Source organism: Schistocerca americana, chromosome 2, assembly GCF_021461395.2.
Source record: "Schistocerca americana isolate TAMUIC-IGC-003095 chromosome 2, iqSchAmer2.1, whole genome shotgun sequence".
In the NCBI taxonomy this organism is placed as follows: Eukaryota; Metazoa; Arthropoda; class Insecta; order Orthoptera; family Acrididae; genus Schistocerca; species Schistocerca americana.
Window position 1 is genome coordinate 1,008,312,524 of NC_060120.1, and position 27,106 is coordinate 1,008,339,629.

Consider the following 27,106-nt stretch of genomic DNA (forward strand, 5'->3'; position numbering starts at 1 on the left):
TACTTCGACACTGGCCACTCAATGCATATATATATATATATATATATATATATATATATATATATATATATATATATATATATATATATATGTGTATGTGTGTGTGTGTGTGTGTGTGTGTGTGTATTCTTCACTGTCGTTTCTTGTAAGCAAATCAGCTTATTCCCAAGAATAAGCAGCTTTCAATCAGTTAATACTCGGCAAAAATCCAACCGGCGTTTGAATTGGACTTCCTTAACTCTTGTGTAGAAAGGTGTGCAACATACTGCTGTATCCACTTTCAATAAGCTACCACAAGAATTAAAAAATCTTAGCAATAATCAACGCGCTTTCAAATCTAAACTGAAAATTTTCCTCATGGGTCACTCCTTCTATACTGTTGAGGAGTTCCTGGATAAATTAAGCCGATACTTATGTTATATTGTTCATTGCGTTTACTTAAACTTATGGCTTAACTTTTTTGGGTCCATAAGCATTTCATTTGTATCTTTTATTACTCTTACGTTGTAATTTCATATACTGACACGTTCCATGACCTTGGAGATTTGATCCTCAATTTGGTCCTATGGAACTTGACCTGTAAATAAATAAATAAACTAAGTAATGCAACACATTTTTTTTCTCAAAGCCTGTGCGTTTTAACAGGATTCCAGTACCTCATTTATTTGGGTACAAAATCCTATTTTTCAATATAATATCCGTTCAGTGGGACTACTCTACCACACCTTACTGGGAGGGGCTCTAGCCCCGCATGGTACCAGTCTACATACAGACGTCGGTGCCAAAGTCCTGCTGCGTCAATAAGCTCCCTGTTATATCCTAGCCAGTAATGCCACCCGAGCCCGCTGCCAAAAGGTTGGCAGCATCAAAGTCCGGACGCCGTCCGCATAAGCAGCGCCAGCGAGACAGCAAATCGCCGCAAGTCTGCGCGCGCCACCGCTGGCTTCTGGCTTCTTAAGCGCTGGAGTCGCGAGCGCTAGGACAGTTCTGTATTCGCCGCTCAGTTGTATACTCGCCACCGAATTGTGTACTTGCTAGTCAGTTGTGTGTCCATCGCAGCAGAGTTGTTGTTTGTCGTCAGCCGACGCTGACCTAGCCGCTCCGACTCGAACTAGACAGATTTCTGTAGACACGGAGTTCACTACTGTTTTTCTGTATTTCGTTAATAAAGATAAGTACCGACTTTTAGTTAATGAGAGTGTTTGGGTTTTCATCTTTCTGTTTACTGTTTCAGCGGACCGGTCGGCCCGCTATTAAAAGTGTGGCGGTGACTTCGTAAGCCGTTTCTACAGCGAATTGTTTGTCGCTACGAACGCCGCCACAAAACTGGCGACGAGGACTTCCGAACTCGTGTGCAGGCCTGGTTCAACTTGTTTCTGGTTATACTAATTATAGCGATAAAATTTTGGGGGCTGGTTTAATTTGTGTTCACTATGTCTGCCGAATTACAACAGTTGATCTTGTTACAGAGTCAGCAAATACATAGTCTGGTGGAAGCAATCGCCAAACAAGCGGCTAATCCTCCAACACAAAAGGAACAAGCACAGGCAGCACCACCTTTCCGTGCTTTTGATGCATCAAGAGAAGAATGGCGAGAATATTTCGCGCAGTTGCAGGCGCACATGACAGTCTACAAAATCACAGGTACTGAGCGGCAGCTTTATTTAATTTGCACTGCAGGCGTGGAAATCTATCGACTACTTTGTAAGTTGTTCCCGGAATCCCAGCCAGAAGCTTTAGACTATGACGTTGTTGTTAACAAGCTTGCTGGGTATTTCGAGTCGCGAGTTCATGTGGCAGCAGCCAGATTCAAGTTCTTCAGATTAAAGAAACTGCCACATCAATCTAATAAACAGTGGTTAACAGATTTACGGGCCTCACCCGTCAGTGCCGATTTAATTGTGTGTTTGGAGCTTCCTACAGTGATGTCATGTTACGAGACGCTATTACTCAAAACATTGCAGATTCTCGTATTCGTGCTGCTATCTTAAAGTTGCCTGACCCGTCATTAGAGACTGTGATGAACATCATTGAAGCCCAAGATACTTTTGACTATGCTGAGTGTGAGTTAGATCAGCCATGTATTTCTCAAATTGCCTGTGCTAAGCAAGTTATGTCACGCCCGCCGCCCCACCGGCAGAGTCAGACTGTAAACACTAGCCGGCCGCGTCATGTTAAACACATTCGTCAGCCGCGTGTGCAAAATGATAGAGTTAAGTCTTGCCCTAAGTGTGTTCTTGCTCATCCTCGTGAACGTTGCCCGTTAAGAAACGCGGTTTGTCACTTTTGTCAAAGGAAAGGACAGATCCAGACTGTTTGTTTGCGTAAACGCAAGAACAATTCTAGTGCTGCCCAGCCCATGGATATTCATGTTCTTCAAAGCCAGCCCGCCCAGAAGGTCGCGTTTAAAGACTCTTCCACGGTTCGTGTGGGTAATAAACTTGTTCGCAATAAGCCACCCACCCAGCCCTCTGCTATGCGACCCAAGCGTAATTCAAACGCTGTAAAAAGTAATGTACAGACTGCAAGTGAAGCGGGAGTTGTTGTTGCACCCGCCCAACCCACGAGTTGTCGTAAGCAGCGAACACGCGCTAAACGCGCTGATTTTATGTCTTCCGCCTCCACTGCACCGATCCAGAGACAGTGTAATAAACTATTTGTGAAGCTACGCATCCAGGATAAGACCGTCAATTTTCAATTAGACACTGGTGCGTCTGTGACTCTCATAAATAGTGCTACGTATGCGGCTATCGGCCGCCCTAAACTTTCAGCGGCAAAATATTCTTTGGCTACTTATAGTGGAGAACAAATTCCTGTGTTAGGTGTATGTAGCGTGCCAGCCACATTCCGTGGCAATACAAAAACAGTTTCATTCATAGTGCTCCGTGCTACAGACAGTGTAAACATTTTCGGATTAGACTGTTTTGACTTGTTTGGCCTGTCTATCCAAGACAATGTGTTGCAAATTAATTCTGTTGTTGTTCCTCAAGACAGCATAACCGATTTGTGTAAACGATACAGTGACATATTTAAAGACGAACTAGGTTGTGCTGCGAACTTTGCCGCTCATATTACGTTAAAAGATAATGCTCAGCCTCGATTTTGTCGTGCACGTCCAGTGCCTCACGCCCTCCGGGCACCTGTAGAAGATGAACTTCGTCGTTGGCAAAACAACGGTGTTATTAAACCCGTTTCAGCGAGCCAGTGGGCTTCTCCCTTCGTTATTATAAATAAACCGTCTGGCAAGTTACGTTTGTGTGCTGATTTTAAGTCGACAGTTAATCCTCAGACTGTCATTGATTCTTTTCCTTTGCCTAGACCAGACGAGCTGATGGATAAGTTAGGGGAAGCTCGTTTCTTTTCCAAAATTGATCTCCGTGAAGCATATTTGCAATTGCCCCTCGACGAGCAATCACAACAGTATTTTGTCATAAACACGTCGTTGGGGTTGTTCCGTTTTCTGCGTTTGCCTTTTGGTTGTGCGTCAGCTCCAGCTGTTTTTCAGCGTTTTTTGTCACAACTTCTAGCTAATGTGCCATCGTGTTGCAACTATTTAGACGATATTGTTGTGTCCGGTCGGACGCCTGCTGAACATTTCCGTAATTTGGAGTGCTTGTTTACAGTGTTGTCTCAGGCAGGCCTACGTTGCAACATCGATAAATGTTCATTTTTCCTTACAGAGTTGGAGTATCTGGGACATGTTATTAATGCTCAAGGCATTCATCCCTCCCAGTCACATTTAGCAGCCATTCGTGATTTGCCCGCCTCTCGCAATCTGCATGAATTGCAAGCAGTTCTTGGCAAATTGACGTATTATATTAGGTTTATACCTAATGCATCACAGATTGCTGCACCGTTGCATCGTCTCCGCCGTAAGAATGTTCCGTTTGTGTGGTCAGCTGATTGCCAATCAGCCTTTCAGCAGCTTAAAGAGGCTTTATTGAATGATCGTTGTCTGGTCCATTACGACCCTAACAAGCCTCTGGTGTTAGCTTGTGATGCCTCTTCTTTCGGCCTCGGTGCTGTGTTGTCTCACCGAGTCGGTAACACCGAACGTCCTATTGCGTTCGCATCTAAATTGCTAAACAAAGCTCAGTGTAATTATAGCCAATTGGACAAGGAAGCGTTGGCTATTGTGTTCGGTGTCGCAAAATTCCATCACTACCTCTATGGTAGACCATTCTATTTAGTAACAGATCACAAGCCCCTGACGTCACTGTTTCATCCGTCTAAACCAGTTCCTCAGCGGACAGCTCAGAGACTACAACGTTGGGCTCTTTTGTTATCACAATACCAGTATGAGATACTGTATCGCCCTACAGCTCAGCATGCAAACGCTGACGCGCTTTCTAGATTGCCGATTGCTGCGGATGATGTCTTCGATTCCTCTGACGACTCTTGCCATCAGATTGACGCCGATGAGCATCAATCCCTCCGGGATTTTCCGATTGATTATCGTCAGGTGGCACGTGAGACAGCTACGGATCCTCATCTGAGTTTACTATTACGTTTTGTTCAACGTGGTTGGCCGTCCAAGGCAAAGGACATATCGGATCCTGTGGTTCGTCGCTATTATCCGCAACGTCATCTGTTGTCTGTTTCGCACGGAGTTTTGCTGTTACGCACCGAGAATGACGAGCTTCGTGTAGTGGTTCCCCAAGTGCTCCAATACAAGGTCCTCGACTTGTTGCATCAAGGTCATTGGGGAGTGGTCCGCACCAAGCAGCTTGCCCGCCGTCATTGTACATGGATCGGCATTGATAAGCAGATTACGCAGATGTCTACAGATTGTTCGACGTGTGCCGAACACCAATCTGCTCCGCCTCAACGCTATTTTGAGTGGGCACGCCCTGCCGGTCCCTGGCAGCGGGTACATATTGATTTCGCTGGTCCATATTGGAATTCTCGTTGGCTCATCGTGATAGATGCATTTAGTAATTTTCCGTTTGTTGTGCCCATGCAGTCTACAACGTCTGCACAAACTATACAGGCGTTGACTTCAATTTTTTGTATTGAGGGTCTTCCAGAAGTTTTAGTGTCTGGCAATGGTCCACAATTTACCTCTGCTGAATTTGAAAGTTTTTGTTCTGCCAATGGCATTCGCCATGTTCTTACTCCGCCGTTCCACCCTCAATCGAATGGTGCAGCGGAACGTTTTGTACGCACATTCAAGGATCATATGGACCGCCTTCGTGCTACGCACTCTCGTCAGCAGGCCCTCATCACGTTCCTGTCGTCGTACCGGACCACGCCACGTGACGGACCTTCGCCTGCGGAGCTTCTCCACGGCCGTCGTCATCGCACCCTACTACGGTTGTTGCACCCCCCGGATCGACCCGCCGCTTCTGAGCATCGCACGCGTTTTCAGCGCAACGACGCCGTTTTTTTCAGAGTTTATCACGGTCGCCGTCGTTGGGAACGTGGTACCGTAATAAGTGTCCAGGGTCGCGGTTTTTATACTGTTCAAGGTGCTACTGCGGTGCACAGGAGGCCTCAGAACCAGTTGCGCCGCGCTGGCCCCCCGGATTCTGCCGCTCGTTCTTTGTCCACAGATTTGGTCCGCGGCGGGTTCCAGCCGCGCCTTCCGACTTCGCTGCCGCCCCAAGGGCAGGAGCAGCAGCCGTCGCCGCTACCACGCCGACAGCCCGTCCCGTTGATGCCTCCCGCGCCCCAGGTGGTCGCTCCGGCGCTTGCGGTCCCTCTTCAGTCGCCACCGCCTTCGGAGCTGATGGACGTCGACCCCTCAGCCGGGCCGCCTTCCCAAGCGGTGGCTGTGCAGCCAGTCCTGCAGCCGCTTTCCTTGGGCACCCCCAAGGAGTCTGACACCGCAACGTCTTGTCCGGCGCCCACTCAGCAGCCGTCGACGCAGCGTCAGGAGACGCTGCCTCTCTTCGTGGGTCCCGACGCCCCGTCGCGTCCAGTACCAGAAGCTGCGCCCGTGGTCACAGGCGTGCACCCTGACCTCGTTTCTCAGTCGGTGTTTCCCGAGGCCCCGCGCAGCCAATGCTGGGGTGCGGACCGGGGACTGCCACCGACAACAGTCTCCGCCCCGGTCTCTTCTGCTACGCCTGCGGCCAGACCCCTCCCCCGCCGTCGACGCTCGCCACGTCATTATTCAACGACGGTGCGGCGATTTGGGGGGGAGGAGTGTTATATCCTAGCCAGTAATGCCACCCGAGCCCGCTGCCAAAAGGTTGGCAGCATCAAAGTCCGGACGCCGTCCGCATAAGCAGCGCCAGCGAGACAGCAAATCGCCGCAAGTCTGCGCGCGCCAACGCTGGCTTCTGGCTTCTTAAGCGCTGGAGTCGCGAGCGCTAGGACAGTTCTGTATTCGCCGCTCAGTTGTATACTCGCCACCGAATTGTGTACTTGCTAGTCAGTTGTGTGTCCATCGCAGCAGAGTTGTTGTTTGTCGTCAGCCGACGCTGACCTAGCCGCTCCGACTCGAACTAGACAGATTTCTGTAGACACGGAGTTCACTACTGTTTTTCTGTATTTCGTTAATAAAGATAAGTACCGACTTTTAGTTAATGAGAGTGTTTGGGTTTTCATCTTTCTGTTTACTGTTTCAGCGGACCGGTCGGCCCGCTATTAAAAGTGTGGCGGTGACTTCGTAAGCCGTTTCTACAGCGAATTGTTTGTCGCTACGAACGCCGCCACAAAACTCCCCATCACCCATATAATGCTTCGCGTGGAGTGCATCCATCACTGAGCCGGCTGCTGTGGCCGAGCGGTTCTAGGCCCTTCAGTCCGGAACCACGCTGCTGCTACGATCGCAGGTTCGAATCCTTCCTCGCGTATGGATGTGTGTGATGTCCTTAGGTTAGTAAGGTTTAAGTAGTTCTAAGTCTAGGGGACTGATCACCTTAGGTGTTAAGTGTGGTGTCACCGCCAGACACCACACTTGTTAGGTGGTAGCTTAAATCGGCCGCGGTCCATTTAGTACATGTCGGACCCGCGTGTCGCCACTGTGTGATCGCAGACCTAGCGCCACCACAAGGCAGGTCTCGATATACGATAGAGCACTCGCCCAGTTGTACGGACGACATTGCTAGCGACAATACGGACGAAGCCTTCCTCTCATTTGCCGAGAGTCAGTTAGAATAGCCTTCCGCTAAGTCCATGGCTACGACCTAGCAAGGCGCCAATTGTAACAGTGCATGTATATTACGAGTCGCATTTGTATAGTCAAGAGAGATGTATCACAAGGAGTCATTAACGTTAAGTATAAAGCAGCTACGTACTTTTCTTGCTACCATTCAATAGTTATCCTGTTCCAGAATTCACGCCCGTCTGCGTTAGATAGCGTGCCTATCGGCCCCCTAAAAATAACACTGTGTCGGCACTTCTGTCGACACATCATTTGGGGACGAGGATGGGATTCTTTCTCATTGCTTACATTTACTTGTGTCATGGCTTCGCCAGATGTACTGTCCGAATTTTATCGCTTGCAGAATCAGCAGACGCAGGCGTTATTGGATGCCCTTGGACAGCTCGTCCAGGGTCAACGTGCCATTCAAACCGATGCGGCAGCCGCCGCTTCACCGCTCCCGCAGCCACACCATGCCGTTGCACCGCCGTTTCGCAGTTTTAACGCGGCGCACGAGTCGTGGCCAGAATGGTCCCGACAGTTCGGCTTTCACCTAGCCGCCTACAGAGTGTGTTGGGTAAAATTAACTATTATCATAAATACGTGCGCAATGCCTCTTCCATTTCAGCTCCGCTTCATCGCTTACGCCGTAAAGGTGTTCCGTTCGTCTGGACGACGGAATGCGAACGCGCCTTTCGCCAGTTGAAATCGGCGTTGCTTTCTAATACTTGCCTCACGCCTTTCGATCTCCAGAAACCCCTTTTGTTGATGGTGGATGCATCGGATTTCGGGATCGGTGCTGTGCTTGCGCACAAAGTTGGCTCCTATGATCGCCCTATTGCCTTTGCGTCCAAATTGCTCTCGTCTGCGCAACGAAATTACTCGCAGATAGAGAAAGAAGCTTTGGCTCTCGTGTTTGGTGTTACTAAGTTCCATGATTTCTTGTATGGTCGTCACTTCACCATCATCATGGACCACAAACCTTTGACATCGCTTTTTCATCCGACCAAGCCTGTACCTCCACGTACAGCGCAGAAATTCATTCGCTGGTCTATTTTCCTCTCGCAGTACCGCTACGATATCTTGTATCGGTCCACTGCTAAGCACGGAAACGCCGATGCGTTGTCCCGTTTGCCTGTTGCTGAGGATAAAGCATTCGATTCTTCCGAACTTGCTTGCATGTTCATTGATTCGGAAACCGATGAAGTGGTCGAATCGTTTCCGATTGATGTTCGTCGTGTAGCTACAGCCACAGCTGCTGACCCTGTCCTTGCTACTGTTTTGCGTTTTGTTGCTACGCAATGGCCTTTGTCAAAGTCTCGGATCGAGGATCCGTTGGTTCGCCGATTTTTTTGCTCACAAGGAGAGACTTTTTGTTCGACGTGGTGTTTTGTTGTTGCGTTCTGATAATTATCAGTCCCGAGTCGTGGTCCCACGTTCGCTACAGTCCTCTGTCTTACGGCTTCTTCACCAAGGACATTGGGGTATAGTGCGAACGAAACAACTTGCTCGTCAGCACTGTACTTGGTTCGGAATCGATGCTGCGATTACGAATATGTGTTCTTCTTGCATGGCGTGTGCCGACCAACAATCCGCACCGCCGCGGAAAGTCTTTGCATGGCCAAAAGCCACTTCCCCTTGGCAACGCTTGCACATTGATTTTGCTGGTCCATTCTGGAATGCTCGATGGTTGGTTCTGGTCGATGCCTTCAATAATTTTCCTTTTGTTGTCCGGATGTCTTCCACGACGTCCTCCGCCACCATCCAAGCGTTGTCTGCTATCTTTTGCATTGAAGGTCTTCCGCAGACTATTGTTTCCGACAATGGCCCACAATTCATGTCCGCAGCATTTCAGTCATTCTGCCAGGCCAATGGTATTCAACATCTGACATCCGCGCCGTTTTCGCCTCAGTCAAACGGTGCCGCTGAACGATTGGTCCGGACTTTCAAGTCACAGATGTTGAAATTGACAGAGTCGCATTCTCGGGAGGACGCATTGTTGCTCTTTTTGTCTTCGTATCGCTCTCAGCCCCGAGATGGTCGCTCGCCGGCTGAGTTGCTCCACGGTCGTCCTCATCGAACCCTGATGTCTTTGCTGCATCCGCCGCATCAGGTTCCTGTGCAGCGGCAGACTCCTGCTTTTGCTCCAGGCGACGTTGTATTTTATCGCAACTATCGAGGTTCACGGCGTTGGCTCGCAGGGCGCGTTCTTCGCTGCCTCGGCCGCGCGATGTATTTGGTTTTGGGGGCCTCTGGTGAGGTGCGTCGGCATCTCAATCAGCTGCACCTCTGTCGTCGCACGGGTTCTGCCGCTCCCCGTCTGCTTTCAGCGACGGTGCCGTCCGGTCAGCGCCCTGGGGACCCATCTACTGGCTCGCCTCATCCCCAGGTGTTACCGACGATGCCTTCCATTTTGCCCCATGGCGACGCGCCGCCGCAGCCGCCGCCGCCGCCGCCGCCGCCTGTTCTCCCGCCGGCGCCGCCCGCATTCGACGCTTCGCTGCAGCCGCCGAGCGCCTCCCTGGGTCACGCGCCGCCGATCGCTTCCCGTGACCAGCCGTCCTCCGCCATGGACCTCTTGTCCGCTCCGGACCACATGCCGTCATCGCGCGTCGGGTACCCCGACGCAATGGAGGTCGACCCTACGGCCCCTCCTGTCTCATTACGGGCGCATACCCCGCATGTTGACGTGCACCCTGGACTAGGTTTTCCGGCGTTTCCTAGCTCCCCTCGGACCGAATGGCCGGGTGCGGGTGGCACAGCCTCACCTGTTGTTAGGCTCCCCACCTCATCGAATACGTCAACATGGGGTCCTCCCCACGGCGGGCGGAAGCCTTATCTCACGACCGTTCGCCGATTTGCGGGGGAGGAATGTGGTGTCACCGCCAGACACCACACTTGCTAGGTGGTAGCTTAAATCGGCCGCGGTCCATTTAGTACATGTCGGACCCGCGTGTCGCCACTGTGTGATCGCAGACCTAGCGCCACCACAAGGCAGGTCTCGATATACGATAGAGCACTCGCCCAGTTGTACGCACGACATTGCTAGCGACAATACGGACGAAGCCTTCCTCTCATTTGCCGAGAGTCAGTTAGAATAGCCTTCTGCTAAGTCCATGGCTACGACCTAGCAAGGCGCCAATTGTAACAGTGCATGTATATTACGAGTCGCATTTGTATAGTCAAGAGAGATGTATCACAAGGAGTCATTAAAGTTAAGTATAAAGCAGCTACGTACTTTTCTTGCTACCATTCAATAGTTATCCTCTTCCAGAATTCACGCCCGTCTGCGTTAGATAGCGTGCCTATCGGCCCCCTAAAAATAACACTGTGTCGACACTTCTGTCGACACATCATTAAGTCCCATAGTGCTTAGAGCCATTTGAACCATCCTTCAATGGGCCAAACAGACGGAAGTAGGAAGGTGCTAGTTTCGGGCTGTAGGGTGGTCGAGGAAGAACAGCCCAATTAGGATTCTTGGGCTCTTCTCGTGTGCAAAGACTTACGCGAGGCCTTGTGCTATCTTGAGGAAGGAGCAGTTGGTTTGCACGCTGAAGTCGTTTCTTCAGTTTCCTGGTGGTAGCACAATACACTTCAGAGTTGCACCGTGAGGGGGGACTTCAAACAGAATAACCCCTCTAGAGTACCAGAAGACCGTCGCCATACGCCATAACTCTACCGGCTGAGGCCAGGGCTTCGAACTTGTTCTTCCGAAGTGAGGTGGTGTGGCGCCACTCCATCGACTGCCGTTCTGTTTCGGGCTCGAATTGATGAGCCCACGTTTCATCCCCTGTGACGACTTTCGACGAGAAGTTGTCACTATCAGCCTCGTAACAAACAAGAAATTCGTAGCAGATGGTCCTTCATCGTTCTTTATGGCCTTCGTTACGCGACGAGGAATCCAGCGGGCGTACACCTTTGAGTACCCAACTTGCGGACTTGTGTGTCAGCGCTACCAACAGAGACGTCCAACTGAGCGGCGAGGTATTTGCGTACGATCCGTCGATCAGCACGAATGAGAGTGTTGGCAAGTACCAACATTGCAGGAGTCACAGCTGTGTGGGGTCCGCCGCAACGCGGTATATCGGACAGGTTTTCGGGCCTTTGTTGCTGTAATACAGACACCTCGGGCTACGCCTTTGTTCACTGCCAGATCTCCGAGTCTGTAAGCGCCTATCAATACCTTTGATGCCTTGGTTTTCCACCAAAATAAACTCAAGGACAGCTCTCTGCTTGGAATTCAATGAACCTCCGTTACAGACGCCATTTTGAATGCTACGTATAGTGCAGCCACCTATCGGAACTACATGAAACTACAGCAGCTGAAGCGAGAATGTTCCACAATGCAACACAACAAATTCCACATTTTTTCAACCCAAATTGTCTGAGAGTAAAATATATGTTGAATTACTTCTTAAACGTTCCTCCTATTTAATGAGTGCTTAGTTGGTTTACAACTTTGTCATCAGTAGAGTCTTGTCATAACAAATAATCTGGACTCTGTGATAATATTCCAATTGAAATTTAATATACATTCGCTGTTTTCTTATAGTGTCAGCATGTTTTCTACTTTTGGCAAGTGTGGCTACCTTTAGAAATGCGGCTCGATTTACGAAAAATATTACTAAGTGTTAGGAAAGTAATACTTTAAGTTGTGCTGTTTGTTATGGAGGAAATATAAACGTAGAGGTGACGGGCAGAACCATAACATTCGATTGACTACTGTTTGCTCTAGACATACTCTTCTACTGACATAAAGACCATGTTGTAGCTGTAGCATAGTCTTATAAAATTCGATAGCATAAAAAACTACTGAAATTAGTTTCCCGCTTTAAGTACGAAGCTGAGTGGGTTGAGATGGGATAGGAAGAGAAGACATTGATGAAGAAGTGTTCCCCGTCAGGGTGCTGGAACATGTGATATGGCTTCCAGCCTAAATTTCCATGAAAAGAATCATTGAAGAAGAAGGTATGATTAGAAATCACGGGAGAAACCACTGTAGATATCTGACATAGATGTGCGTTGTTGTGATCTTCAGCCCGAAAACTACACTGATGCAGTCTATCCTGGGCAAGGTCTCCCTCTATAATTCCTAAACCCCAGACTTACCTCCGTGGTCAAAATAACTAATCCTTGATGCCTAAGGATGTGTCGTATCAAACAATCCCTTTTTCTAGACAGGTTGTGCCATAAATTCCTTTTTTATCCAGTATGGTTTAGTATCTTATTAGTTACTCTACCTACGCATCTAATATTCAGCATTCTACTGTAGCACCACATTTCAAAATCTATTATCAACTTGTCTGAAATGTTTATTGTTATCGTTACACTTTCGTACGAACTGCAGTCCAGCGAAATACAGAGTGACACAGAAATCTGTTACCATTTCAAAATGGACTAATTCACAGAATATATATGTAATAATAGTTAAGACTTGATAGACATACCTGAAATGACAAGGAGTTTTATTGAAACCAAAAACGAGTGCAAAACCCGGCCATCAGATGGCGTTAAACGGCAACACGTCAGTGACGCTGCGTGAGAATCGTGTATTAAATGAACTCTAATGAGAGAGGGAGTCCGATGCGCCAGCTATCGCGGCATGTTGACTTCACTAATAGAGGCACTGTTAGTAGAAGTTTACTTTCAGAATGGAGAATCCGCCAATGCAGCTTTAGGATCCTATCGCCATAAGAAGGGTAAAGATCCTGCGATTTCTGTCGCTGTGAACAAAATGATCGCGAAGTTCGAGGTCACGGCTCTTTAACACGATCGGCTCCGTTGTGGGCGACCAGACACAAATGCTGCTGCTGTTCGGACAGTTCGGGAAGAAATGTAGACTGTAAGGGGTTCATCTCGGCATGGTAACGTCAGCGCTCGTGATGCGGGGTCCACGAGAGAGACAGGCTGTGGCGTGTACGTCACATCACGCGCCACTTCCTTTTTTACGAGCGTCAGCCGTCTCCGAGGGGAGGGAGGGGGGGGGGGATGGAGCGAGTAATTATTTCAGACGAGATTAAGGCTTCTTGACTACGTGTTTAAGTGCATGTAAGTTCTCGATAGCGTATGAGAACATTAACGCCTTCAGAGAGTATCTTTTCAATTAAATATTGATTTCCCGTGGGCCCTGCACGAAACCGAAGTGTGGCGGACAAACCAACTAGTGTGACGTCACAAGTTCGTTGGAGGGCATGTACATCTCGTTGACCCCGTAGTGCAATCACACATCGCACTGGTATGCACCACTGTATGAAGAGCTCTAAGACGAATCCTCCAATGCTATCTGTACAAAATCCAGCGATATCATGAACTGTTAGCCATTGATCATGTGACGCGGAGAGTATTTGTGGTGTGGACACTTCAGAAAATTGGGGAAGGTGTTTGACTACCCTGTTGTGGACCGACGATGCCCATTTCGCACCCCCAACTGCAGAATTTCGGCTACTGAAAATTCTAGAACTGCTGTGGAAAACCTATTGAATGACGAGAAGCTCACGGTGTGGTGTGAATTTACCACATAAGTCGTGATCGAATCATTTTGGTTTGTTTTTTTCTTGCAAATGTGGATGCTGCTTTTGAAACTGCCAGCGTGACGGGCGCAAGGATCGCCGACATCTTACAGAATAGCATCGTACCTAGCCTCATTAACAAGCGCCTGCATGGAAGTAGGATTTTTACTCAGGATGGCGCTCCACCCCATACTACTACATGTGTGAAAGATCCCTTGCGTACTTCGTTTGGTGAGGATCGCGTGTTGAGGCGCTTCGTACTTCAGGCTTGACCTCCCAGGTTCCCAGACCTCAGTCCATGGGATTACTGGTTGCGGAGTTTCCTGAAGTCGGAAGTTTACAGCGATCGTTCGCTCTCATTAGGGATGTTAAGAGGAATCATGCGACGGCAGTTTCTCACCATACCTATTGACGTGCTGTACAATGCTGTTCACAACATTGTCCCTCGACTATAGGCATTGTTGATGAATGACACGGACATGGTGAGCATGATATAAGAAACGTCGTCTTCGCTAAAAATGAATTGTAGTACTAATTATTGCTTTTGTATCACGTGAAGCGCCAATTGTTGGTCATTCTGTGCACTGTTTTTGGTTTCTATAAAACCAATGTCATTTCAAGCATGTGTCTCAACTTTTATCCCTCTACCTGTAGTATTCCATGAAGTATCGAACTTTCAAATGTTAACGGACTTTTGGACCACCCTGAACTGACAGATTAGACTTTCTAACACTGAAATCTATATTCTCTTTTCCAGGAACGGTTTTCTTGCATTTGAGAGTCAATTTTGTACACACTCTCTTTCAGCCGTCGACAATTATTTCGGCGTGCAGATATCATAAACCATCTATTACTTTCAGTGTCCCATTTCCTAATCTAATTTCCTCAGCATCTCCCGATTTTATTCTACTACACTCCGTTGCCCTTTTGTTTACGTTCGTAGATGTTCACCTCATAACGTCTTTTCAACACATTTTCTATTCCGTTTAACTTTTCTATCATGTGCTTTGTCGTGTCTGAGAGATATACATTGTTCCCTGCGAACCTGAGACTTGTAATTTCTCCCAGAAATAAATTCCCTCTCCAGATTCCCTCAATGTATTGGCTGAATTAGATACGAAGGGACTATAACACTGACTTACGCATTTTTCAACTGCTACTTCTCTTTCTTGTGCTTCTAAAAGTCTAGTTTCTGGACAAGTTGTAGAACTCTTACAATACACTGCTTTTTACACCTTTTTCACCTGGTACCGCGAGTTTTCATACGCAAAACAAAGTTTGGGAAAACTTTCGTCGTTACAATCATACAGAGGAATTATGTTACAAACGGGAGTTGAAATATATTCGGAGAAAAACATTGTCTTTTGCTGTAGAGAGAGTTTTAAAAAACCAAATTGGAAAAAAATCTATGCGAGAATTACTGTTTCTTACGGGCGTTATAGAAAAAAAAAGAATTAAATCATTGTTAAAACATTTTTTTAAAGGTTTTCCATGTTCCTTGGTAAATTTCTATCGTACGCCAAAGGTACGCTCTGTATATGTGGGTTGCTCTGGACAGTAAGAACAAACAACAGAAGATTGCTGTGAATCCTCAGCAACAGCTGTATTGTTAAAGGTTAAACATTAATATGTAAATCTCGTCGATAAACCTGCATACTAATAGAACGATGGAAAAACGGAAATTTATGCGAAAGCTACGGCGCAGAGTCCCAGACTGCGAGGGCGAACAATTATCTACTGCAGAGACCACTGATTCGGATGGAGATAATCCTTTAGTGTGGTCTGTGAAGCTTTTAGAAACGTAATGCTCCGGTAATGATGTGGTGCCGGGAGACTTACGGAAGATTATTCGCTACACTCGCTGTTAGAGCTTTTGTGAGCGGCGACCGTAATCCGGCGATTACCGGTCAGTTGCAAGGAATGGTCATGCGCCTGGGACGCGCTAATGATGCGCAAAGAGAATTAATTACATGCCGTAACATATGTTTCGAAACAGTCTCTCATGTTTGTTTGTTTCTGTGCAAACACCAGCATCTATATTTCTGCCGTGAAAGCCAGCGTAGCTTTCACAGCGGGACAGAAAACGCTACGACGAACGAAACGAGCACGGGTCTATCTACACAGTTATTCCTCTGATTTCAACATAATTTTTTTCTGAGCAAAGAGTATATATGTGCTACTCTGAAAATCAGAGGATCTGCATTCCCAGATTTTAATTATCTCCGTTTTCTTTTGGTTGCTCAAATAAACCGATGACCATGCCCGCTGTCATTCATTTTGTCCGCTCTGCGTCCTCGACCTTCTAATAATTCTTGCACGTGTCATGTACTCTGGTTGTGTTTCATTATAGGCTGCAAACAAACTGGTTTCTGTACAAGTTGCCGATAACCCTCGTTCCCCACATTTTACCCCTGTTCCCCTGAGAACTGCAAAGAGTGGGTTCCGGCAAATATAGTCAAAAGCTTTCTTTAAATCTACAAACTCTACAGACGCAGGGTTGCCTTTCTTCAGTCGACCTTCTGAGATAAATCGTAGGGTCAGTACTGCCTCGGCTGTCTCTACATTTCTCCGGAATCCCGTATGATGGATCGCGAGTTCGCCTTCTCCAGTTTTTTCTTTCTTCTGCAAATAATTCTTGTGTTATGACCAAATGAAACTACTGCCGTTCGGCCATAACTGTGTGCTCTTAGATTGCCCTGGGAGATGGCTCATCACAGCTAAAACTTATGAAATATTTGTTCACTTCACCCCATGAATGATAAAAAAATTCCTCATAGGAGTGCTTGATAATTTACAAGTGTCATGGTCTGTTGAAGCATCGCTTGTCGCATTAATTAACAGACTGTTCTCTTGAAGTATAATGTTCAATATTTACAGTTATACATCTCCATCTGACACTTGAATTACTATTTAGTCATACTCGATGACGTGAATTACTTCAGCTGAGGGCACGTAATGGAGCACAGTGTTTTAATTCTCGGCTCTATATTGACCTCTATGCGAGGACGCTGCTGTGCTAAGACGGAGAGAGAGAGAGAGAGAGAGAGAGAGAGAGAGAGAGAGAGAGAGAGCGAGTCTTCTGCAGCATCTCACATTCGTCGTCGCGGACTGCAGCGATGTATGCTGATGTCTGTGGTATCGATGTATATCGCGATCTTTGGGCGACATCAGAATTTGTGTATTGCAATCATGACTTACTAAACTGATGGCCGGCCTGCCGCTGTGGCCGAGCGGTTCTAGGCGCTTCAGTCCGGAACAACGCGGCTGCTACGGTCGTAGATTCGAATCCTGCCTCGGGCATGGATGTGTGCGGGTCCTGAAGTTATTTAGGTTTAAGTAGTTCCCAGTCCAGGCGACTGATGACCTCATATGCTAAGTCCCATAGTGCTTAGAGCCATTTGAATTTTGAAACTGATGGCCTAATAGAATTCATGTTTTTCCGCACTTCCCTTCTTTTAAATTGGGGCTATTACATTCTAGAAGTTTAAGGGTATTTCGCCTGCTGCACACACCTCTTACATCTTACCGGTACATAACAGGTAGAATAGTTTTGCCAAGTTGGCCTTCCCAAGAATCCTAATAATTCCAAAGAAATTTTGTCTACTCCATGTGCCTTGTTCCGGCTTTCGTCTTTCAGTGGTTGTCAAATACTTCTCGCTGTACCATATCCTACATCTCATCTTCGTCTACTTTCCATATATCGCTATCAGGTTTGTTTCTTTTCTATAGCCCTGATGCATATTTCTCCCACATTTCAGTTTTTTCTTCTTTGCTTGGAACTAGTTTGCTACCTGAGCTCTTGGAGTTTATGTTCTGAAGCTCTGCACCAATCTCATTTCTAACACGTCTTCTTTCTACAACGGTTTTTCGTTGTAACTAGATAGAAGGGAGCTACATCCAAAGTTGTGAGCTCCACTTAGGAGAATTAGGGAGCGATTTCTGGAATTATGAATGCACAGACAGATAACTAGGAAATTATCTCAGAATCAGCTCAGGTCCCACTGAACACGTATTTTGCTGTTGTAAGTGACGTTTAACGAAATTAAAATCAAATTGGAAGGGCTTTGTAACACGAAAAGCAGACTGCACCTGACTGATGTAATTACTATCGAGTTATTCATTGTCTTGCAAAACGCCTTTCGTAATTTTCTCTGGCGGAGTGGTGTAAGGGATTCATTTCGTGCAAACTAATGGTGGCAGTTGTTTGGGAATAATAATTGTTGGAAGTGCGGGGCGGCAAAGGAGCTGCTCGTGACCAGAATACAGCTGTCTCATAGGAAGCGCCGCTGGCAGAGACCATTTACGACGTAATTGCATGCAATCTTCGGCGAAATGGGACGATCAGAGCGGTTAATGGCACGAGCGCGACACCCTGTGATTTCCACGTCGTGCCTAGCGCGCGACAGTTTACTGGCGTGTTAAGGGCCGGAAGCTTGCTTACCAGTCTCTAGTTCACTACTGTTAAACGAGGACATCATTTCCGCCAGAGAATTGGGTCGCAATTCCCGAGTGTTTTCATTCTTTGTAGATTCAAAGAAGAAAAAGGGAGCGCGCCAGTTAAGATTTTTGTCAATGACACATCACGCTGCTAGAAATGATTTCTACTATGAAATGCTTTAGGATCTGTTTCTTGTTAAATATGACTACGTTTGTGATGTAATGCTAACGCCCTTCTAATTCGAACTACAACTGAAAATTACTGAAATCTTATTTTAAACGGAAAACTTTTGTTGCAAATGAAACTGTATTGTATTTTACATCTACTGTGTGGCTTTGTTCCTCTTTCGTTTGCTGGACCTTTCACACAATCAGTACTCGTATGTCATTCGTAATACCTTTTGCACAAGTTAGCAAACGAATACGAAGGTGTATCGACTGCATTGCTTACCAAAGAATTCACATTGCCTCAGGGTACACTGTAAGATGTTTCACTGAGAGCGTTTCAAGATTCTATTATTCTGTTGGATTCAATCTCTTTTTCATAGTAAAGTAATATACAGAAGTACTAAAAGTGTGCTATTTCACTTATTTACTATTATTTTACATAAGATCATTTCCTTGAACCTATAGCTAGCCATTAATTACACAAAAACCATTTGAGGTAATTAATATTTTCACTAGCAAACTTGCCGTTCATGATTTTTGTCGTGGTGTTATAAATCTGTAGTTCGTTCCTGAAATTTATTGCAACACTTTTTTTTAGGTGCGATGGAATGTTTTATTATCTTCTACGTTTTCCAACCGACGTCAGTTTTTGTTTGTGGTTCTGTGGCTGATTTTGTAAAATGAATGTGTATTTAACAGTTTCTGGTGCATTCAATGTGAAAATTCTGGAAATCTGTCTCACCTAACTTTAGCAAGTTTTACGTGTAATTTTATACATCACTGAATTTAATAAATAATTGAGTTGTTACCTAAGGTAAGATGCTGTTTTCAGATATGTGTTCTATACAAGCTTGCAATGAATGCGAAATTTCACTACATAAGGAAGGTTGCCAACACATTGGTATGTACTCGTCATTTCTATTACAGGGACACAATTCTCTCTTTTTTCTATATAATTACATATTCTTTTGCAAAGGAAAACCCAAGAGTAATGCACCAATTAAAAAAAAATGTTCAAATGTGTGTGAAATCTTATGGGACTTAACTGCTAAGGTCATAAGTCCCTAAGCTTACACACTACTTAACCTAAATTATCCTAAGAACAAACACACACATCCATGCTCGAGGGAGGACTCGAACCTCCGCCGGGACCAGCCGCACAGTGCATGACTGTAACGCCTAAGACCGCTCGGCTAACCCCGCGCGTCGCACCAATTTAATTTTCGTACCACTGAAAGAGTGTATTGGAGTAGATAGTACTGCAAGTGCTTTGAGAACTGCTTAAATTGTTACAACTGAACAAAGTTCCCGGACCGGTGGAATGCCTGTCAGATTTTATACTGAATTTCGGGAAGAGTTAACTTTGTCTTTTAACCTGAATATACCGTAGGTCTATCGACCATTACCACTTTTTGGAAAAAAGCAAAGTTCACACTCGTCTATAAGAAGTGTCGCAGAAGAAATGCGCCGTACTACCATCCTAGACATTCATTAGTTATAGAATCTCAGGGCATGTCTTCAGATCAAACATAATAAGGTAATCCGAACAAATCGTCCTAGTCTATGCCAACCAGAATGTATTTCAAACACTTCGATCATATGAAGCCCGACTCCCACTTCTCTCACATGATGGATCAAGGAAATCAGCTAGATGTAATGCTAGTATTTCCCAATCACCGAAAAGCATTTGACTCAGTACCACATATGATTACTATTGAGCCGTACGTGGCTCGTGTTCGTACCATATCTCATTTGACATCCTGTTTTTATTGTGCTACCACCTCGTTATGTTAATTTCAATTACTGGTGTCAGCGAGTTGCCGCATTGCCTGTCCGTGAGCGGCAGCATCGGCGCTGATCGATATAAGCCCTGGCGTATTATCTTTGCTGACTGCTATTACTTCCCAGTTGTCGTGTGTTCGGAGTTAGTTCGGATTTGCCAATGAGTTGGGAGGCTCTGGCAGTCCAGTCCGGACCTGACAGTGTTTGACTTAGGATGCTGTAGTGAGGTCCGGACAGCCATGACTCGGCCGACTTGAGTGTGGACCATCTTGGTTGGCCGTCGGTCTGTCGTCTTGTCGGACGGACGACGTGTATGTTGGCCGGCGATCGCTTATGGGTAGCGTGTGTGTGCCGACTCGTGATTCGTTCTTGTTATTGCACAGCCGCTGCCATTCTACATCTATATGGATACTCTGCAAATCACATTGAAGTGCCTCGCAGAGGGTTCATCGAACCACCTTCACAATTCTCTGTTATTCCAATGAAAGAATGAACACCTATATCGTTCCGTACGAGCTCTGATTTCCCATATTTTATATTTGTGATCGTTCCTCCTTATGTAAGTCGGTGTCAACAAAAAATTTTCGCATTCGGAGGAGAAAGTTAGTGATTGGAATTTCGTGAGAAGATTCTGTCTCAAAGAAAAATGGCTTCCTTTTAATGATATTCATCCCAAATCCTGTATTATTTCTGTGACACTCTCTCCCATATTTCGCGATAATACAAAAGTGCTGCCTTTCTTTGAACTTTTTCGATGCAATCAGTCAGTCCTATCTGGTAAAGATACCACACTGCGCAACAGTATTCTAAAAGAGGACGGACATGCGTAGTGTAAGCAGTCTCCTTAGTAGGTCTGTTACATTTTCTAAGTGTCCTGCCAATGAAACACAGTCTTTGGTTAGCCTTCCCCACAACATTTTCTATGTGTTCCTTCCAATTTAAATTGTTCGTAATTGTAATACCCAGGTATTTATTTGAATTTACGGCTTTTATATTAGACTGATTTATCGTGCAACCGAAGTTTAACGCGTTCCTTTTAGCACTCATGTGGATGACCTCACACTTTTCGTTATTTAAGGTGAACTGCCACTTTTCATAACTTTCCGAAATTTCTTCTAAATGTATTGCACTTTGTTTTGCTCTTCTGATGACTTTATTAGTCGATGAACTATAGCGTCATCTTAGACTACCGAAGACGGCGGCTCAAACTGTCCCCAAATCATTTATATAGATAACGAACAGCATAGGGCCTATAACACTACCTTGGGGAACGGCAGAAATCACTTTTGTTTTACTCGATGACTTTCCGTCAAATACAACTGTGACCTCTCTGACTGGAAATCACAGATCCAGTCACGTAACTGAGACGATATCCCACAAGCACGCCATTTCACTACGTGCCGCTTGTGTGGTACAGTGTCAAAAGCCTTCCGGAAATTCAGAAATACGGAATCGATCTGAAATCCCTTGTCAATAGCACTCAGCACTTCATGTGAATAAAGAGCTAGCTGCGTTTCACAGGAACGATGTTTTCTAAACCCATGTTGACTGTGTGTCAATAGACCGTTTCCTTCGAGGTAAGTCATTACGTCCGAACACAATATATGTTCTAAAATCCTGCTGCATATCGACGTTAACGATATGGGCTTGAAATTTAGTGGATTACTCCTACTATCTTTCTTGAATATTGGTGTGACCTAAGCAACTTTCCAGTCTTTGGGTACGGATCTTTCGTCGAGCGAACGGTTGTATATGATTGTTAAGTATGGAGCTAATGCATCAGCATACTCCGAAAGGAACCTAATTGGTATACAGTCTGGACCAGAAGACTTGCTTTTATTAAGTGATTTAAGTTGCTTCACTACTCCGAGGATATTTACTTCTACGTTACTCATGTTGGCAGCTGTTCTCGATTCGAATTCTGGAATATTTACTTCGTCTTCTTTTGTGAAGGCATTTCGGAAGGTTGTGTTCAGTAACTTTGCTTTGGCAGCACTGTCTTCGTTAGTATCTCCATTGCCATCGCGCAGAGAAGGCATTGATTGTTTCTTGCCGCTAACATACTTCAAATACGACCAGAATCGCTTTGGATTTTCTGCCAGCTTTCGAGACAAAGTTTCGTTGAGGAAACTGTTACAAGCGTCTAGCACTGAAGTCCGCGCTAAATTTTGAGCTTCTGTAAAAGATCGCCAATCTTGAGGATTTTGCATCTGTTTAAATTTGACATGTTTGTTTCGTTGTTTCTGCAAGAGTGTTCTAACCCGTTTTGTGTACCAAGGAGGATCAGCTCCGTCGTTAGTTAATTTATTTGGTATAAATCTCTCAATTGCTGCCGATACTATTTCTTTGAATTTAAGCCACATCTAGTTACACTTATATTATTAATTTGGAATGAGTAAAGATTGTCTCTCAGGAAGGCGTCAAGTGAATTTTTATCTGCTTTTTTGAATAGGTATATTTTTCGCTTATTTTTCGAGGATTTGGGGGTTACAGTATTCAATCTTGCTACGGCAGCCCTGTGTTCCCTGAATAGGTTTTGGTGCTAGTTATTAACTCCGGATTATTTGTTGCTAAGAGTTCAAGTGTGTTTTCACAACCGTTTACTATTCGCGTGGGCTCATGAACTAATTGTTCGAGATAATTTTCAGAGAATGCGTTTAGCACAATTTCGGACGATGTTTTATGCGTACCTCCGGAATCAAACATGTATTTTCCCCAACATACCGACGTTAAATCAAAGTCACCACCAACTATTATCGTATGATTTGGGTAAGTGTTTGAAATCAAACTCAAGTTTTCTTTGAACCTTTTAGCAACTGTATCATCTGAATTGGGAGGTCGGTAAAAGGATCCAATTATTATTTTATTCCGGTTGCCATCAATGACCTCTGCCCATACTAACTCACAGGCAGTATCTACTTCAATTTCGCGACAAGTTAAACTACTTCTGACAGCAACAAACACGCCTTCGCCAACCGTGTTTAGCCTATCCTTTCGGAACATCGCCATTAGTATTGTTTAGTCCTTCGTGCAAGTGTTCGTGAAACTGTGTGTAGCTTGTGATGTCGACTGCTCAGTTACTTTAGTGCTGATGTGTGGGAGTCGGTCGGTTGGCGTGGAGCAGCGACGAAATCTCCACGCGGCGTATTTTGGCCGGGCCCGCTGGGGGTCTCTACACTGTGTCGGAGTATGGGGGGTGTTGCCATTGCTAGTTCACGTTTGGTTCTCGTTGTTGGCTGCTGGGACATTACCGCGAGCAACAACGTGTGTGTTTTCGAAGGTTTAGCCACCATCCAGTTTAGTCTAACTGTATTTGGTTATTTGCAATTGAAGTGCACCAGCGGAATTTTCTTCCTTGTAGCCGTTAACGTTCCAGTTACCTGCCCTGGCCGTTGACTGCCTGTCTCATCTAAGTGAACGTTAGTATTTCAAGTGCTGACCGATCCCCGAAACTCCCCGAAACTACTGAGTGCCGTTAGCTGAACTGCCTTTTCTTATTTTCTGTTGTGTGTATTTGTATGGCTCAAAGTCAAAGGTTTCGAATTAAAGTTGAATTGTTTTCAATGGTGCTTTGTCATGGGCCTTCAACCGCTTTAAAATTAAAAGTTTCTTGCTTGTCAGGTGTTAGACTGTTTGGGCCTTCAGCCTGATTAATATATTGTTTAAAAGCCTTGGGCCTTCTGCCTCATAAAAATTATTTTAATTGCGTTTTAAGTAATGGGCCTTCAGCCATTTTATAATTAAAATTCCTTGCCTGTCCAGTGTTAGATTGTTTGGGGCCTTCAGCCTAATTCAAGATAAGGCTTTGTTGTTTAAATTTATTTTACCCTGAGTTTTAAGACATGGGGCCTTCTGTCTTGTGTATTTTATTTAATTTTACCTTGACTCTTAAATCATCGGCCTTCGGCCGTCTTTAAATTAAGGTTGTTACTTTTCAAGTGTTAGATTCAAAAAAATGTGTGTGAAATTTTATGGGACTTAACTGCTAAGTCCATCAGTCCCTAAGCTTACACACTACTTAACCTAAATTATCCTAAGGACAGACACACACACCCATGCCGAGGGAGGATTCGAACCCCCGCCTGGGGCCAGCCGCACAGTCCGTGACTGCAGAAGTGTTAGATTTTGGGCCTTCAGCCAAATTATAGAACTTACTTAACGTGAGGTCTTCTGCCTTCTAAATATTCTTTTTGGCGTCTGAATTTTGAGTTAATGGCTTTTAGCCGTTTTAAAAAAAATTAAAGTGGTTGTGCCCTTAAGGCGTAAGATAGTGTGGCGTATTCAGCCGATAACTAAGTTCAAGAATTTTTACTGTAATGTTTGGTCAAATAAATAAAGTTATATGTGTTAGTGTAACTGACAGCCCCTTTCCACAATTCCAACTACCTGTCCTGCGGGTTTAGCAGGGCGTCTCAGCTATCAAAACTAGCCTTATATGAGGAGTGTCTTTCTGTAGAAGCTATCCATTCTAGTTCAAAAATAGTTCAAATGGCTCTAAGCACTATGGGACTTAACTTCTAAGGTCATCAGTCCCCTATAACTTAGAACTACTTAAACCTAACCAACCTAAGGACATCATAAACATCCATGACCGAGGCAGGATTCGAACCTGCGACCGTAGCGGTCGCGCGGTTCCAGACCGTAGCGCCTTTAACCGCTTGGCCACCCCGGGCCGGCTCCATTCTAGGTACCCAGCAATGGGTTCAGGAGAGTATCCTGAGAGGGTGCTGCCTGCCCACCAGTGAAGCTTGAAAGTGTTTGGCGTCCATGTTGGATTCAGTTGGTTTTTGACCTCACACAGAGTTTGGAAGAGTCAACCCTGGCCGAGCGCTGATCGTGCGCCACGTACCGTGGCAGTGACGGACTACATGAGAAAGTGGTCGTGTTGGATGGAGGCTTTGCGACAATAATATGCATTGGGCTAAGATGCATGATTGGTCGCAAGCAGTAGTTGCAAGCAGTAATGCACTGTCTGTGGAAACGTGCAGGGCCCACCTTGTTTAACACTTGCACATACAAGGAGCATCTTCCTGAACATTTGCCCTCAAAATTTGTGTGTTTTGAGAAGCACACATGTAACTGCACCAGCCGGCCGGTGTGGCCGAGCGGTTCTAGGCGCTTCAGTCTGGAACCGCGCGGCCGCTACGGTCGCGGGTTCGAATCCTTCCTCGGGCATGGATGTATGTGATATCCTTAGGTTAGATAGGTTTAAGTAGTTCTAAGGTCTAGGGGACTGATGACCTTAGACGTTAAGTCCCATAGTGCTCAGAGCCGTTTGAACCAGAGCCGTAACTGCACCAGTTCGGTTGGCTCCTTGTTTCACCAAGTTTAGGTCAGGATCATTGCACAAATTTTTTGCCATTCTTGTACGACAGCGCAAATCTGAGAATTCCGATTTGTCTATTGCCTTGTTTGCCATTTAAAGTTTTGCGAGTCATATTATTTATTTTTATGTTTAAAGACTCCTTTTAATTCACACCACCTTATATTTTTAAGTCTCCTGACTAAGGTTGTCAGCTTCCTACCGAAGACTTTAAGATATTATTATTGAAATTCTGATTTCTGGAGACAATTGTTAGTCAGTTATTTTGAGTTTAACATAAATTTCTCAATGAGTTTCACAAAAAACGTGGATCATAATGAGCAACTAGTTGCCCTATTTAAGCTGTGGACCACTATTTGATTCATTTTATTAACCTGTCTTAAGCTCATTTGGTGGTATAGTTATCACATTGTAGAATTCTTTGTATTACCATTGTTTCCAGCTGTTTACATTTTGTTAATCTTTGGGGCTTAAGAATCACTAGAGAAACTGACCTGGTTCCCACATAAAACTGTTATATGTAATCTAATTTTCTCCTTTCAGAAAGTATGGCCAACAGCTGTGCGAATTTAGACAGAAGTTGTGTGGTGAAACACCAGAAGTACTGGCGGTGACCTTCTTGCTGAGTACATTGCCGGTGAATTGTAAGGGATCTGGCTGTTTCCTTCAGAATCTCTGTTTTATTGAATCTTTTGGCTGTTATTTGTGTTTGGGCGTTTAATTAAAACAATGAAATCCTGGCCTATGTAAACGAAACTTTTCAATCTTTAAGTGAATGATCTTTGTTTGGTCGTCTGACATTTCCACTCCCAGTGAACCGTTCTCTGCCTTTCAGTGGTAGTAGAGCGTGACTGTACGTGTGCACACTAAATTAACATTATTCGCAAGTTACGTTTGCCTTGGTTAAGATATGTTTCCTCTATGCAGAGGTACACTGTTATAAGCTATAGAACCACAAGGGTTATTTAAACAAGTGAGAAGGTTCAGTGTGTGTGTGTGTGAAACTACGTGGAGCCTTGCACAGTCCACTGTGAGTCACCATGGACAATGATGACGAGGTAACTAACGCCCTGACTGTGCTGCTGTGGTCTCCACTGTTCTGGGAAATAGGGATTTCCTGGAGAGTAGTAATCTTTCGCATGCTCAGATTTATCGTGTGTAGGATGAAATCAGTCATTGGCGCAACCGAATTCAAGACTTTGCACATTCAAGACAGCACTAGAAAGAAACAGTCTTCCAGAATCGGTGAGTAACAGAGCAGTATTATGCAAGTGATGTAAATGAAAGGCAAACTCAATCAGCCAAAATGGATATCTTGTTTGAGGATAAGGAAGAAAACCATTATTGGAATGAAAGTAAAGAAGTAGGTGAAAATATGGTATGGGGGGTGGGCTGTGTTGAGGTATATCATCAGTTTGCTAAACTACCTAATCCTGTTTTGCCAGTGCTCCAAGTTGTTAGTGATTTGTCTACAGAAAATGATTTCTGTGGTTCTTTGTTCAGTTGGAACACCACCTGGAATTATTTCAGATTGCTCATTTCATCAATATTCGGGTCATATATCCTTTAGCTCGGGGTTATTTGCATAGGATGGTTGGAACAATTATCCAGAATAGAGACACACTGGAGGATTTGTATAAGAAGATTGTGCAGGAAAAATTATCTAGTCGAAGGGAGATCAAACTTGTGTGTCAGCATTTCTTTTGTGCGCAGGCCCATGATGAGAACCAAGTGCAGCATATTGAGCAAATTTAAGCTGTCATAGGGGCTTTTACAGGTCACTGTAAGCAATGTCTT

The 27,106-nt window shown here is 45.3% G+C and overlaps 1 protein-coding gene across 1 annotated transcript in view; it reads right to left on the reverse strand.

Annotated features, from left to right (window-relative positions):
- Positions 1-5,471: 5,471 nt before the first annotated feature.
- The window catches only part of LOC124594623 (testis-specific gene A8 protein-like), a 59,683-nt gene continuing 38,048 nt past the window's right edge, over positions 5,472-27,106 (reverse strand). The window contains exon 2 of the mRNA XM_047132995.1: positions 5,472-5,930. Coding sequence (XP_046988951.1) covers positions 5,472-5,930 — 459 coding nt within the window. The remainder of the gene's footprint in view (positions 5,931-27,106) is intronic.